The 14,624-nt window shown below is 44.5% G+C and overlaps 1 protein-coding gene across 2 annotated transcripts in view; it reads left to right on the forward strand.

Annotated features, from left to right (window-relative positions):
• The window catches only part of MDGA1 (MAM domain containing glycosylphosphatidylinositol anchor 1), a 1,353,685-nt gene that overhangs the window by 1,022,761 nt on the left and 316,300 nt on the right, over positions 1-14,624 (forward strand). For both annotated transcript variants that reach the window (XM_069608760.1, XM_069608761.1), the window contains exon 11: positions 862-1,039. In XM_069608760.1, coding sequence (XP_069464861.1) covers positions 862-1,039 — 178 coding nt within the window. The remainder of the gene's footprint in view (positions 1-861; positions 1,040-14,624) is intronic.

Consider the following 14,624-nt stretch of genomic DNA (forward strand, 5'->3'; position numbering starts at 1 on the left):
AGGCAAATATGGGAGTCTCTCAAAATGTCAGTTTCAGGTCAACTTTTAGACATTGAAACTTTATTGATAGGCCTTTTCTAAATGTGTGTGGCCTGTACGGTCCCTTTGTCTCTCTTCTCTACATGCATCAAGGCTGATTTAAAAAGTGTTTTTCAATGGAGAAATCTTATTGAAAAACGCTTTGTGAATCAGGCCCACAGTCTTGTGGCACATGGGTGACTCAATTGGAACAAGATACAAGTGAGTGCAGGCTAACCCTTTAACAAAGTAAGGTACGGATCGGGGTCAACAGGAGGACAAGAGTGTGGGTCACTCCGTCGAATTGAACTCACTAGCGATGATGTTAGACGCATTTTTTTGTGTTGTTTTTAATATTGGTGTATCATGAATTGTGAACACATTTTGTTTTATCCGTTTTCTTTTTACTATTACCTGATCAGTAACGAGGTGGTGATCTGCACTCTTGTCCTGCTGTGGACCCCTATCCGTACCTTATTGTGTTAAAGGGAGGGGTAGCCTGTACTCACTTGTATCTTGATCCAATTGACTAGTCCCTCATGAGTCGGGCCCCCTGATAACAGAAAAGAGGGTCTTCACCCATACTATTATTTGCATTACTTGCGAGACGAGACTCATCACAAATAATGAGGAAAACCGAAACACAAACTGAAGGACAAGCTATGTCTAGAAGCTCTGGCTGTCTTATGCTCATTGTGGAGTTAGCTCAAAAGCCAAAGGTCAAATGGGGGGAATGGCAAATTGTTTTGTACCCTGATCAATCCCGTGCTTAACTTTACTAAGACGTTCATTCCAGAACACCTGTCTTGCTGAGGTCCCAATATGTGCCTTTTCTCGTTGCAGATCAGTCTGAGGAGCAGCGCCAGCAAGACGATCCCGGCCCGTGGAGTAGAGAAAGGTCGATTGCTGGAGTACCTGCTGCCTGACTTGAGAGTACCCCAGAGCTATGAGGTCAGCCTTACGCCCATCACCACCTACGGTCTCGGGGACTCGGCCTCCAGAGTAATTCGCTACACGGAGCGTGAGTATCACTTAGTACCAGTCTTTTTAAATATCTACAAGAGCACTATAGCACACTCTTACGAAAATCATTCCAAATGCATGTTTAAATAGGCAGTTTACATGTGCATTGTATATGTCTTTGGACGCTGTTGTATACACATATGTGCTCAGCAACATTTACTTATATTTCATGACCTTCTTGTATTGATGTATCTCAATTACATGGTCTTAGGTTATGTTATGTTAGTGTTGTGTTACTGTACTTTTTTCTGTATACAATTAACAGTCAATCCATAATACACAATTAATGAGATAACCCTTCATCACAAAATGTATCAGAATTTGCCAATTCAATGAATACTGCTCCCTGAAAGAACGACCATTAGGTTGCCTAGGTATGCACCTTGCAATCCGATTGTTTCTCAAGTAAAATGATCAGGATGAGCCCTGTTCTTGTCGCTATGCGTTTCGGGGTCTTCGTTAAACCCTTCTTTAGGAGATGATACAACTTGGTATCTTGAATTATCTAACCAAATAATAGATACATTGATTAATGTAATGCATTTTGTTTGATTACTTGTTCTAAGGTATTACAATAATACTATCATATTAAGGTAATTGTGCATAAACAGACCGTAACTGTGAAATATTTAGAAGTTGCTTAAAGCCCTTAATGAAACATGGCCAATGATGTAAACAATGCTATCTGAGCCAATTTTGTAAAGAATAACCAAATAAACTCACTATTATCTGTGAGGGGTCAGAAACGTGAGACGGACACACAGGTATAGTTTGTTCACAAGTTGCAATTTGTATTAAAGAAAAAAAGGTGTGAAACAAATGCCTATCTTTCCCTAACCTAAAAAGGATATCCCTGCCTAACAAACTCAGGCTAAAGAAAAAATGACCTTGTGCCCAAAAAGTGTCTGACCCTCACACTTATATGCACAACAAAATAATACAAGGTTTGGTTGGCTTTCGTAAATCCAACAAAATAACATACAATGCTGAACGGAAAATGTATAACCAGTAATCCTTGTGACCAGGGTTGGATTCCCTTCCCATGGATCAACGCAGAACAAAGTTCAATTTCAGGAAACTTCTATATTGTAACAAAGTTCCATTCAATGTATCACAAAAGTCTTTTTCATTCAACATCTCCTTTCACTTGACAAAGTGATTGTCTTTCTTCCAAAGGTTTGGTCACAAATCAAAGCAATTGTTAATGTTTTCACAACTTTCTGGTTGGAAAAACAAAAGTATTGTCCTTCCAACTGCCTCCTGCTTGAGATAACAAAAGTCTTCTCCTCTAAACATAAATTCATAAATCAAAAGTAAGTGTTCTTTTCTCAACAAGCCAATCACTTGTAAGCACCTCTTACTTCTTATTCAAAGGAACCACTCTAGTCAGGATGCTTTCAACAATCACTTCTGAAATGCAGCAGTTTATCAAACCAAAGTGTTGGAGCCAACATTTCTTTTTCCATCACAATCTTTTACCACAATCACAGTATCTAGAATCACGTCTTCTTCCTGGTGCACTCGCCTGCCAGGACTAACTACAATTGTTCCGTTTCTTGCTTTAATCGCCTGTGAGGATAAAACTTTTACTACTACAATTGTGTACTCTCTGGTACTTGTTCCAAACTCTCCACACAAAAACATACATTAGGAGATTTGAACCAACAACTGCTTCTCTTGATCAAAAAGTGTTTACATCTTTTCACAATTCATATTCCACAAAAGGATAATTGTTATCTTGCTTGTGTTTTGGGTTTTGACAATGCAGGTTACAGTTCTCTCCCCCTTGGTCTCTCATAGAAGGAGGGCTTTGCTTCTGCAGCCTTTGTTTTCAGATGGTGTAACCTCTTGACTGTAGATACTGCGGCTTAATGTGGGTTACACTGTTCCCCTGTTGGAACCCCACATTAGGAGAGTTGTGCCCAGTTTCCCTTAATTCAATTATTCAACATTCAAAATAATTCAAAATAATTCTTATCACCTAGCAGTCTCCTTCTGAGCCCTCCGCGGTCACCTTTTTCAGGCCAACTCACCGGTACGCCTTGGTATCTCCTTCTGACTCACCGATGTTGCCGCTTCTCTCTCCGGGACTTCTTCTGTTTCTGATGGCTCCTCTCAGTCTATCGCCTTGCATGCATCCTACTATGAAGCTCTCGCAGCTCTGCACACTCTCTGGTGTGCATGTAGTACCGGACCAGTTCATGGCGTGTCGGGAGCATCTCTCCCACATGGTGTGGCTCGCTTCATTATTGCTTCCAGCTGCTCGTCCTCTGCACGGTCACCTCTGTCACATCTACCAAACATCATTTGGCTGCTGCCACAATGCCATCAGCTTCTGTTTCTTCCTGCTGCTGCTTCCCCCACACCTGAAAGGCCTTCAGGTTTTTAAAGGTCCTGTTCAGGTGTTTTGTCCTGAAACAACTAGACCGCTTACACCCATTCTGTAACTCTGAGACCCTATTCCTTGTCCAATACTAAGAGCATTATGGGACTTGAAGTCCATAATGTTCTATATAGCAGATCCCATTTAAAAGAAAGAAAGTAAAGACACTACCATGTGACAGTTAAGACAATGTTTGCCATCTTCAAAACCTTTCCACGCATGAGCCTGGAGCACCTTTTGAACCTTTTGAAACTAGGCCCCCCAACGTCTTTCCTGGATATCCCTTGAAACCAGCTGTGAAAATGCTTATCATCCTACAAGTAGGCCCTAAAAACCACACCATCCCATAAAGAGGTTAACGACAAAACCAAATCATTCATCCTGACCGCCCACATCCACAAAGGGGTCAGAATCCTTCAGCTGACAGTGCAAGATTATTATTGCCCTGAAAAGACATAAAAGGCTCTTGAGCCATCAAAGCACATTCTCCTTCTGTTCTTGGAGAGAGCACCCCCAAAACCCACCATTTAATAATACATGCACATATATTAGTTTTCAGAAGCTCACTGCAGCTAATAACATGTTACATGCCTAAAGCACTCGTCCCCAGAGCCTAGTCACGTGGATTGTGCACTTTGTAGATATTCTGTGGTTAGGGAAGATCTGCTCCAAAGGCAACAGGGATGTCATTATTTCTTAGCTAGTTAACATAGTGGGTGCAATCCTTGACTCAATGGTATTGGTTTTATTAACCTCAGAAGGGGGGAAGGGCCATGGTGAACCCCTGGGGCAGATCTCTGTGGTGGATGCTTTAGTGCACTCAACCTCAGACTCAGATTACAAGTATATTTTCAAAAGATCTGGGAGTCCCTCTACTGAGAGCGAACACAGCCGAATACTTGTTCCTGTGGGTAGGTTCCCACATGGGAGGGTCTAAAACCACATTTTAGCTCACTGTACCTTTTGCAGAGGAGGAATATCCATTGCCTATCAGACTGGGCCCACCCATGTGGGCAGTCCAGCACCGAAATGCCAGGCAATTCTCTTCTGAACAAGAGTACCAACAGCAACCGCAGACACATGTTTTGGCCTAGTCAGGCCTCATGGGTCAGGTGAAGCTGAGCCTCTCTAAGTACAGTGAGCAACGTTCTCTGTCTGGATTACCCTGGGTAAGTTAGGGTGAAACCCCAAATCGCTAAACATATATACAAAAGGTCTGGGAGCCCCTCTACCGAGAACAAGTAGTTTGATATTTTAAGGAAAGAGGCCATCTCGATTATATATTTAAAATGCAATATCCATGGCTTCAACAAGGAAGACTAGTAACTGAAAAGCAAAACGGGATGGTATACGATGATGGAATTACGATTTCTACAGTTTAAACTGAAGGAGAAAAAGTGAGGACAACTAAGCCTAGAGAAAGACAGTGGGTGCCGCCTTAGGAATACTTCAGAGGTAACTTTCAAGAAACACCAGAATTTAAGAGATATAATGGAATGGAATTATAATAAACCTCTCTGTGCAAATGAGACTGTTTTAGGAAATATGGTAATAGGCCAGGAATAAATACCTCAGTTTCACCAACCTTGATGGGGGTTGCAGCATTGGAAGTCAATGACAGGACTAAATACAACAGCATACATACATCATATCATACTATATAATAAAAGGCCATATGTATGTTTGTATGAAACTGTCCTGCCCGTGTCACCTGTTATCACTGCTAGAGGAAGCTGTTGCCTTACACATAAAACAATAAGACTTCAAGTTCATATTCCAGGTGAACAAAGGGTATATTTCAACAACATAACATACATTTAGCTGCAGAAAAGTCCCAAGACAAGGATATCACTTTAACAACATATTTAAAGTTGCATACACTAAGACAATATATACATTTAAAAGAGAACACATAAGCAGAAATAAATTTGAGTAAGCAATATTTCTCAAAAAGTAAATCACCTTTATTTTCAGTGCACTTATGTATTATGTAATTATTCATTGCAATATTTCTTGGCATGTATTATAATATCAATAATATTCTTAATGTATATTTTTTAACTTTATTTGACTTCATGCCTACTTTGAATCGTGTCGTGCTGCGTGTGAATTGTATTACTATGACATCCCTCAACATTATATACTTGAGTTAAAAACCCATAAGTGTAACCCAAGCCAATAAGGAGCAGGTAGAACAATTGGTTGTATGTACTATGTGGAACTTTCAATGGATTCTGTGAGATGTTGTTTAAGGTTACTATTCCACCATGTAAATGGAGCAAGATCCTTTACACATTTCTTTTCTATTGACATTATGTTAAAATACACCACATAATATATTTACTCTCTGAAAATGTCTTCCTCTGTGCACATTAGCCATGTACACAGGCTTTTCCACTCGTGGTATAATGTTATGTTTTTGTTTAGCAATTCATGCTAGATTCCTCCCACTTCTCAGCACTCTAATAAAAGGCATGATTATTGACGATTTTATAGCACACAATTTATGGAATAAGGATGAAGTGGTGAGTTAGTCTTGCTAGGACTGAGACTGGTGATTGCAGGTAGCACATGAATGTCAGTGGAAATAATGCAACTTGTTGAGCTATCTTATGATGTAAGACAGGTGAGCATGTGCCCCTGCACTTTATAGGGAGGGATGAGTTCTCTACACACGGAGAATTTCAGAACACGTAATATAAATAATAAAGCAAATCCCCAGATCTATCATAACTGAACATTTCAGAGACCTGAAATGTCTAGAATTGTATTGGTTGGAACAAAATAGATCCCGAACAGAGGTGGAGGAACCATGTTCCAACAATGAAAATGAAATCTAAGCGTACACGGTGACTGGAAACCCTGCAGACCTAAGCCCATCACCTGGGAGGATAGCTCAAGCAAAAGGTGTCCACCATGTGAACAGGGCGATGTGTCAAGGGATCAACGCCCCAATCAGTTTGACTGAGCCTTTCACCCTCCTCAACCCTGCAGGACAATCCATTGAGTGCAGATTGTGGGTAATGATGATGGTAATGAGGAAAATATGTTACCAACTGCCCCAACACTGGATTCCAAGTGATGGAAGCGCCATTTTATACGGCATAGAGGCTTTAACGAATGAAAAAATAAGGTCAGTGTTTTCCATATCCTCATTATTTTATTTAAATGCACTATCCAACACTTTCTCCAAATATTCTAGGACTGAAGTTAGTATATAAAATTACAGTCCTAAAATATGTTGGGAGGGTGTTTGGTGCATCTAAATAAAATAATGAAAGTATCAACAACACTTTTGTTATTTTTTCATTCCTTATAAACACCTGGAACCTTTTAAACAGAATAACTGTATACTGTTATTATTATACTATAGACAAGGGTATGGCTCTTTTCATAGGTACAACGTTCTTTCATCGCAGGATGTTTTTTCACTGGGTTTTTTACCGCAAATTTCTTTTCATCCATTTTTTAGGGGGGGGGCTTGCAAATTATATATATGGGGTGTGGGTGTTTGGGAATAAATACAAATTAAAGAAAATGGGGGGTTCCCCCCAAAAATAATTTAAAAAAAATGTGATGGGTTTTTTCATTAAAAAAATAACGGTAAAAAAAACACGAAAAAACCATCCCACGATGAAATGACATCGAACCTAATATAGGTCCAGTGAATCGGCCAGAGGAAATATTGAGTGCGCCTGCATATATTGCCTGCATTGCGTTATTTTACCGACGCACATTTTTTCTCTGAAGAAGTAGTCGATATATATAGGATTGTGCTAAGGGGTTAAACGGGGCTGGGAGGATGTGATAGTATAGGGAAAGGGAAGGGTTGGGGGGCCCAAAGAAAAATAATGTTGATGTGTTTTTTTAGAAATAATTTCTTCAAAGAAAATTACTCTGAATAATGTGCAATGGCAAAGGGACATGGAACCGTATTGACATAGAAAAGAAACATTATACATTTATAAATGAAAGCACACTATAATGATGCATGTATTAATACACATGTGCACGAGGGGTTTCAAGGCTCCTATATTTGCATTCTTGCCACTGTGTTTTCACATAGATCTAGGGCTGCATTTAGGAAAGGCAGTAGCACAGCCAATAGTTTTGGCTTTTGCGTAGCGGTGGGTAAAACAGCTGGGAAATGATGCAAGCACCTGGGCATATACTTGTGATACCCGGCAAGGGGCAGAATCCAAGCCTTCATTGTGTGCCATGAAAGATGCACTCGTTTCTGTGCCCATAGGATGTAGACGTACACCCTAATAAAGTGTACGAGTGTGTCCTTACAAAGACAGATGCTCATAGCCTTGCTCATGCATTGCCTCAAGCGTGATAGAGTGAAATAGCCTCATGAGGTCATTGGTTTTAAAAACAATGATTACTAGAAGAGTTTATTTGACACAATAACGAGATAACTAATGGCATTTGAAAATAAAACGTTCCATGTTAAGAGCATGGTAATAGTGAGCGAAGAAACTCTCCCACTATACAATCCTTGAGTAAGCTGTTTAGGGTGAAACAATTGGCTAGATCCTTGCTTCTTGCCAGGCAGTTCCATACCATATTCTTTTTTTCTATGTTCTAACTTCAGCATGCTTAAGCAGTAGTTCTTAATTCATTGTTTCTGGGAGGGTTTAGCCTGCTCCTAGAGCTCTCTCATCTGTTGTAACTGGTTATTTATAAAGCGCTTAATACCCAGAGGTTTCTAAATGCCTACCCGGGATCGAACCAGTGTTGCTCTGGTCTCTGGAAGGCGAGCGCGTTGCCCCTGAGCTATCCACAAAAACGATAGACAACCTTTCCTTATCAGCAGTGAAGTCCATCTGCAGAGATCATAAGTCACTTGTTTTATATAGCGCTAGTTTCAACAGGAACCTGCTTTCACTGCACTTATTAACTAATGAGACGTATTAACATCACGATTACCCGCAATTTGGTAATATATTTAGTAGCCTGAAGGGTGATGGGTCCCGATCAGGATGTTGAAGCCATAAGAGACGCCACCGCTCTGATCCCGGGTGAGTGCTACTGGAGTGCCAGAGAGAGTCTGTGTGTCCCACCTCTGGTGAGAAATCCATTGTCCACGTCCCTCATGCAGATCACCCCAAACGATAAAGTGCCTTATTAATCACCATGGTTGCACACACCTCACTGTCAGGGGAGACTGATGTCAACAAAGCAAAACTTACCTCACAACAGAAAGGACTTGAGGACAGCACTCGGGTGCCAAGAAGCACACACATGTCTGATCTGTATTCAAAATCATTCAGACGTGTATTGCATGTGCTACATCGGCACATCGTCGCGCACACGTGTCACTCCATGCAGCGCTTTCTCAAGACGAAAAAGCAAGACAGTGCATTGGTTTCGTTGTGCAGATAACAAAGAACATCTGAAAACGTTCTCACACAAACTGCGATACAGCGCCTAGGAAATGGGGCTGCAAAAGAGGTGCTATAACAAGTGAACTGCATGGGCCGCAGAGGCAGCAAACTATTCATCCATAAGACGCAGACTGCTCTTCTTTCCTGGAAGGTACAGGCCTCGTATCACTCAATACAGCAAACGATGGCGCGCCGCAAAAAGCAGGGGTCTACCTAGCTTTAGAATATGACCATTGCATATCCACAGATCGATTGCATTGGGGGCTACTGTGGGTTTTACAGGTTATCATTGGCATCTCCAATGGCTGCACAGTTCACCCATTATTATCTTAGGGGTGTTTATCTAATTGCTTTTAATGAGACCTTTTGGAACAGAGGACATCTTCCACGGACTGAAGACATATGGTCCTCATTACAAGTTTTGCAGTAATTTGATGGTAATTACGCCAAATTATGGCCAAACTCATTTACCTTTACCATCACTTTGTCCGGTGGGTTTGCCACATCGGGTGTTGTAAATTCACAATATTTGGGGTTTATACGACTGCATGGGGATTTTGGGTGGATTTACTGCTGGTGGTATTACCCAGGGGTAATTCCGCCAATGTGTGGAGGTAAAGTGGTGGATTCACTTCCAGCATTTAGAGAGACATCCATTGGCTATAGTGACAATGTCTTCTAGAGAGGCTTCCATTGGCTTTGAACATAATCGATCACATCAAAGAGACGTCCCACATGAGCGATGATCAGTGGATAAGTTGGATCGCATTGTTTTTTATGTTTTGCTACTTTTTTTATCATAGCAGGTAGCTTCATGAAGTGATTTAAGTAGCTTGGCATTTAAGACTTCCGATTTGCACCCATTTTTGGTTCTGCAAGGGCTACACATGTCAACGTTGGTTGACGTTGTGCGTACCCTACATCCACAGCTTCACTTTCAGAGATCCCATTTCGGAAGCAATTCGTAGGCTGGCGGCCTCGTGGTCAGCATTACCTCAATGTCCAATCCTGTACAAGACAGGTCTTTGCTCCCACGCTGCCCTCCTATATTTGTAATTGTCTAAGCCAATTTTGTAACTGTGCATGGTCACTAAATACTTATTAACTCTTTGCTCATGGTCATTGACGACAAGATGCATGTGGATTGATGTGCAGTAGCGTTGAAGTACCTAATTATCTAACCAAAGCCTACTTTTCTTGATTTCATGGTGAAGACACAGAGAGGTGCTCCGTTGCAGTTGTAGACCAGAGTACCTTTCCGCCTTGGACAATGTCACTATAAAGCATTGCCTCAGGAATCTGCAGTCTATTGCCATTTATAGAGGATGTGAGCTGAATGGAAGGACCACCTGGACTATTTAGGCCATTGTATGGTATAGGCCAGTGTGCGGTATGGGCCATTGTGTGGTATGAGCCATTGTATGGTATAGGCCATTGCGCGCTATGGTGATATGGAGTAGTTAGCAGGAATTCTTCACCATCCACCAGGCATTACAAGCAAGCGCGTCTTTTGTTGCTCCCTGAGCTGGAACGTGCCATGCCATGTGTAGGAAAAGATCACAGCAAACCATCATGGACAAGTGAACTTTTCAATGAACAACAATATAACCCGCCATGGTAGGCCAACCCTGCGTGTAACGTCACCCAAGGTAAGGGACAGAGCAAAGAAAGGGTCCCTTATGTCCTTACCAGCTGCGCCAACCTGCAGTTGAATTGTGTTGAGTAAGGAGACAGAGACTGTACTGTCTTCTCTGTGCTTTATTTGTTAAGTCCAATAATACGTCCCCCCCACAAGTGCACAGCTCTTCTCCAGATCTCAGCCTTCTACTCGGCTCTCTGGCATTCTGACCTCACCTGAATACACAGTGTAAGGACTCATCCCACAATGGAAATGGAGCCCTACATATAACCCTACACATAAATAAGCATAGAATACCCAAATGTTGTAGTGCATGCACAGATCCGCCGCATCCTATAAGTCCACACCATGCTTGAACATAAATACAGATAACACATCTCCCCCTTTTACAAGAAACTCCCCCGATAGAGAATAATGACACGCCCACTCGCTCACTCTCCATTGCGACCCTTTGCAGCAATACTTCCTCTATTCCAAACCCTACCATCTTCTAGAACAACTTCCTCTCCCAATACTCTCTTTACCTGCCATGGTCCCCTCAACCTGCTGTGCCCCTTGGGTACCAACCCAGGGTTGCGTATCCAAACACCCTCTCCCTAAGGAACATCTGTGTAATGCACGCTCAAAAGCCTGTCATGCCTATACTTCATCTTCAAATTATTTCCGTCCACCGTCCGCTCCAGCAGCTGCTCATCCCACTCAACAAAACACGCCCTACCCAACCAGGGAGGACATATAGATATGCATGATTTCTTCACCTCAAAATCTCAAATGACACCAAACCCGTGGTAGCATGGGGAGCTAACCTATAGGCTTAGACCCTCTTCTCCACAAACTCCTCCCAGCTTCTCCCTTCCCTTATGGTCATCCGAATTCCTTGCATAAGGGTGCGGTTGAAGCGTTCTGCAACCCCATTTTTCACTGGGCGATATAATGCAGTCCTGTGGCGAGTAACACCTATACGTGTCAAAAACCTTTCCATCCCTCTTGAAGTGAATTGAACTCCATTGTCTGTAAGGAGTTTTCCTTGGAGACTCTTCCCTCTGAAACACTTGATCCATAAAATCCACAAATGCCCAGGAATCTGCTTCTTGCACTACCTTAGCTTCTACACAAAACACTGCCACTCGCTGAGGCACTCAGTCTTACCCATATGGTTACAACGCACAGGGCCTCCGGCACGAACCCACACAAGCAAAACAATACTGACAGAGGCCAGTTTCTATCCCTATCCTCACTAACCTCCCCTTACTTGCAGAGCCACGTGAGCGGATGTAGACTGCCGCTGGGTGGCAGCAGTGCGTGGTACAAAGCAACATAACATAACAAAAGCAGCTCTTGATTTTGTTGCCCTGCCCTCTTCCCACTTTTCCATCCACACCCTAAGTTTCCTGTATGTCTCATCTTAGGGCTTGGATTCTTCATCATTGGAAAGACCTTCTTGGCCATGTGTTCACTGCTGTTCTTTACATCTTTGTATTCCCCCACTGGAGAGGTCCTTCCCTCTTTTCCAGTTCTTTATTGCAGCCCCATCATGTGTTCCATCCATTTGGCAATATCTAGTATTTCACCTAGGCTTGGATCGCCTTTTGTCCCCAATGTCTTCCCGTATTTTGTTCTCTCTAACTTCCAACATTAAACAGTCCCTTAACCTGATGTTGTGTGATGCACCAAAGTTGCATTTATTAGCAAGTTCCCTTAGAGCAGTGATGACATCCTCAAAGGACTCTCCCATATGCTGTTCTCTGGTGCCAAAATGATCTCTTTGGAGATTGATGCTGAAGTCTGTTTTCTGTGTTCATGTCCTCATTCAACATAGAAGAGACTGAGGCACGCGTGCATGCAGATCGCAACTTCTAGAGGGAGTGGGAGGGGCGGGGAGGTGTTGAGCGAAAATGACGCCACCACACTCAGGCTGCATTGAATGTCTAGCTTGTAGCGGGAATACGGTCCACGTTCCAAGCAACCTGATTGGCTCCCTATGCCCCGGGTTCAATGAAAGGTACATTGGAAACTCAAAATATTTAAGTGGCCAACACTTTGTTTACACTTTCATAAAACTAATTGTGTGTCTAAATTAAGGTCTATTTAAAATAGTTGAGGGTGTCCATCTTCTAAACCCCCTTTGCTCTGGACAACAAACAACAACATTTCTTTATGCCTACTTTTCCCTCGCCTAAGCTCCCATCAGCTTTCATTTTTACATTAAAATATTTCATATATTGAGTCCAAGATGGCCGCCGGCAGGGGAGGCTGCGAATAGATCGCTCTCCCGCCGGGCCGTATACAATGAAGCACCACAAAGAGAGAACTCCGGAGAAAGAGAACAAGAAGCTCGGCGGAATCCTCCCCCCCATGTAGAGCGTGACTAAGAGCAAAATTCGGCCGCACAGACCCCCCCGGGGAGCCCGTCGGGGGGAGTGAGACCCACCCCTCCCCCCCACTGAAGATAGGCCTGGTAGGACGGATCGGTAGAGGGAGCCGGGAGCTTGCGGGAGGCTCCGCCCCCGCCCGCCGAAGCAGGACGAGTGGGCAGCCCGGTGCGCCTCGCAGGGGAGAGCGGATCGGCGGAGAGAGGAGCGGCGGAGAAGGCCCGGGAAAGCGGACTGCCGCCCCAATCGCCTGCGGACGAGTATCGGAGGCTCCGAGGCACCGGAAAAAGTGAAGGGAACCCAGGAGCGACCGGGGCGACAAAGAAGAGGAGCTGGGGCCCTCCCAGCCCCACCGCAGAGAAAGCAACGAGAGACCCCCCCGGGGAGCCCGTCGGGGGGAGTGGGGCCCTCCCCTCCCCCCACTGAAGAAAGGCCTGGTAGGACGGATCTGTAGAGAGAGCCGGGAGCTTGCGGGAGGCTCCGCCCCCGCCCGCCGAAGCAGGACGAGTGGGCAACCCGGTGCGCCTCGCAGGGGAGAGCGGATCGGCGGAGAGAGGAGCGGCGGAGAAGGCCCGGGAAAGCGGACTGCCGCCCCAATCGCCTGCGGACGAGCATCGGAGGCTCCGAGGCACTGGAAGAGGTGAAGGGAACCCAGGAGCGACCGGGGTGACAAAGAAGAGGAGCTGGGGCCCTCCCAGCCCCACTGCAGAGCAAGCAACGAGAGCCGGACCGAGGCGGACCCCGAAGGTGAGAGTGTCGTGTGGGGCCCCGTACCCCATCACGCAGAGGATTCCGGGTTTGCGGGGCGGGATCCCAGGATCTGAGGTGTGTCCCCCCCCACCCAATATATGCATAAGCCTCAGCCAGAGGAGCCACAGCAGAAGGGGGACAGCGGAAAGGCAGGGGAAACCCAGCATCATCTTTACTGCCCCTGTGGCAGACATACACCCCGGGAAGAGTCGAGACCATCCACAGGTCTTGGGCAAAGACTCGCAACCCCAGCCAGAAGCAGCACACACAACAGGCACCCTAAAGGCAAGGGGAGAAGAGGGAGCCAGTATTTCCAGCGGCGGCCGACACAGGAGAGGCACCCAGAGGAAGTGCATACCTTTGGAAACCGGCAAAGATGTCGCGGGCTAAGGGGAGGGGGGACTCTCGCAATCTACACCCCAGACCCACAAACAGGATACAAGTCTCCTCCAAATGTGGTCCTCGGATACACCAGCGCCCCCAAAAGACAGGTCGGGGGACACCCCCACAATGGGCATAAGCACTACAGATCAGAGCTCCCTCCTTCCGCCGTCAAAGGACGATATGCGGGCCTGGTTCGCGGAACTCCAAGATAAGTTCATGTCCACAGTCCAGGACCAATTTACCTCATTGAGGAATGAGATGAAGCAGGCGGTACAGGAGATGAAAGTGGACGTGGCAAAGTTGGAGGAAAGGACGGATACGGTGGAGAAGATCGTACAAAATCTAGATGAGGAGGCGAAACAGAATAGCGAAACTCAAGAACATCTGGTGAGACTTACACATAACTTAGAAATTCAATGTGAAGATCTGGAGAATCGCTCACGCAGATCCAATATTCGCATAAAGTTTGTGCCAGAAACGGTCACGGATAAAGACCTCAAGAGTGCAATACAAGAAGTGTTCAGCGATATAGCAGAAGTTCAAGACCCAAAAGACATAGGGATAGACAGAATCCATAGAGTGGGCCCAAAACGAACCGGCGCCCCGGGGGAGAGACCAAGAGACGTTTTGGCGGCACTCACATCATACCAGCAAAAGGAACAGAT

This window comes from Ambystoma mexicanum, chromosome 4q (assembly GCF_040938575.1).
Source record: "Ambystoma mexicanum isolate Mex_15411 chromosome 4q, UKY_AmexF1_1, whole genome shotgun sequence".
In the NCBI taxonomy this organism is placed as follows: Eukaryota; Metazoa; Chordata; class Amphibia; order Caudata; family Ambystomatidae; genus Ambystoma; species Ambystoma mexicanum.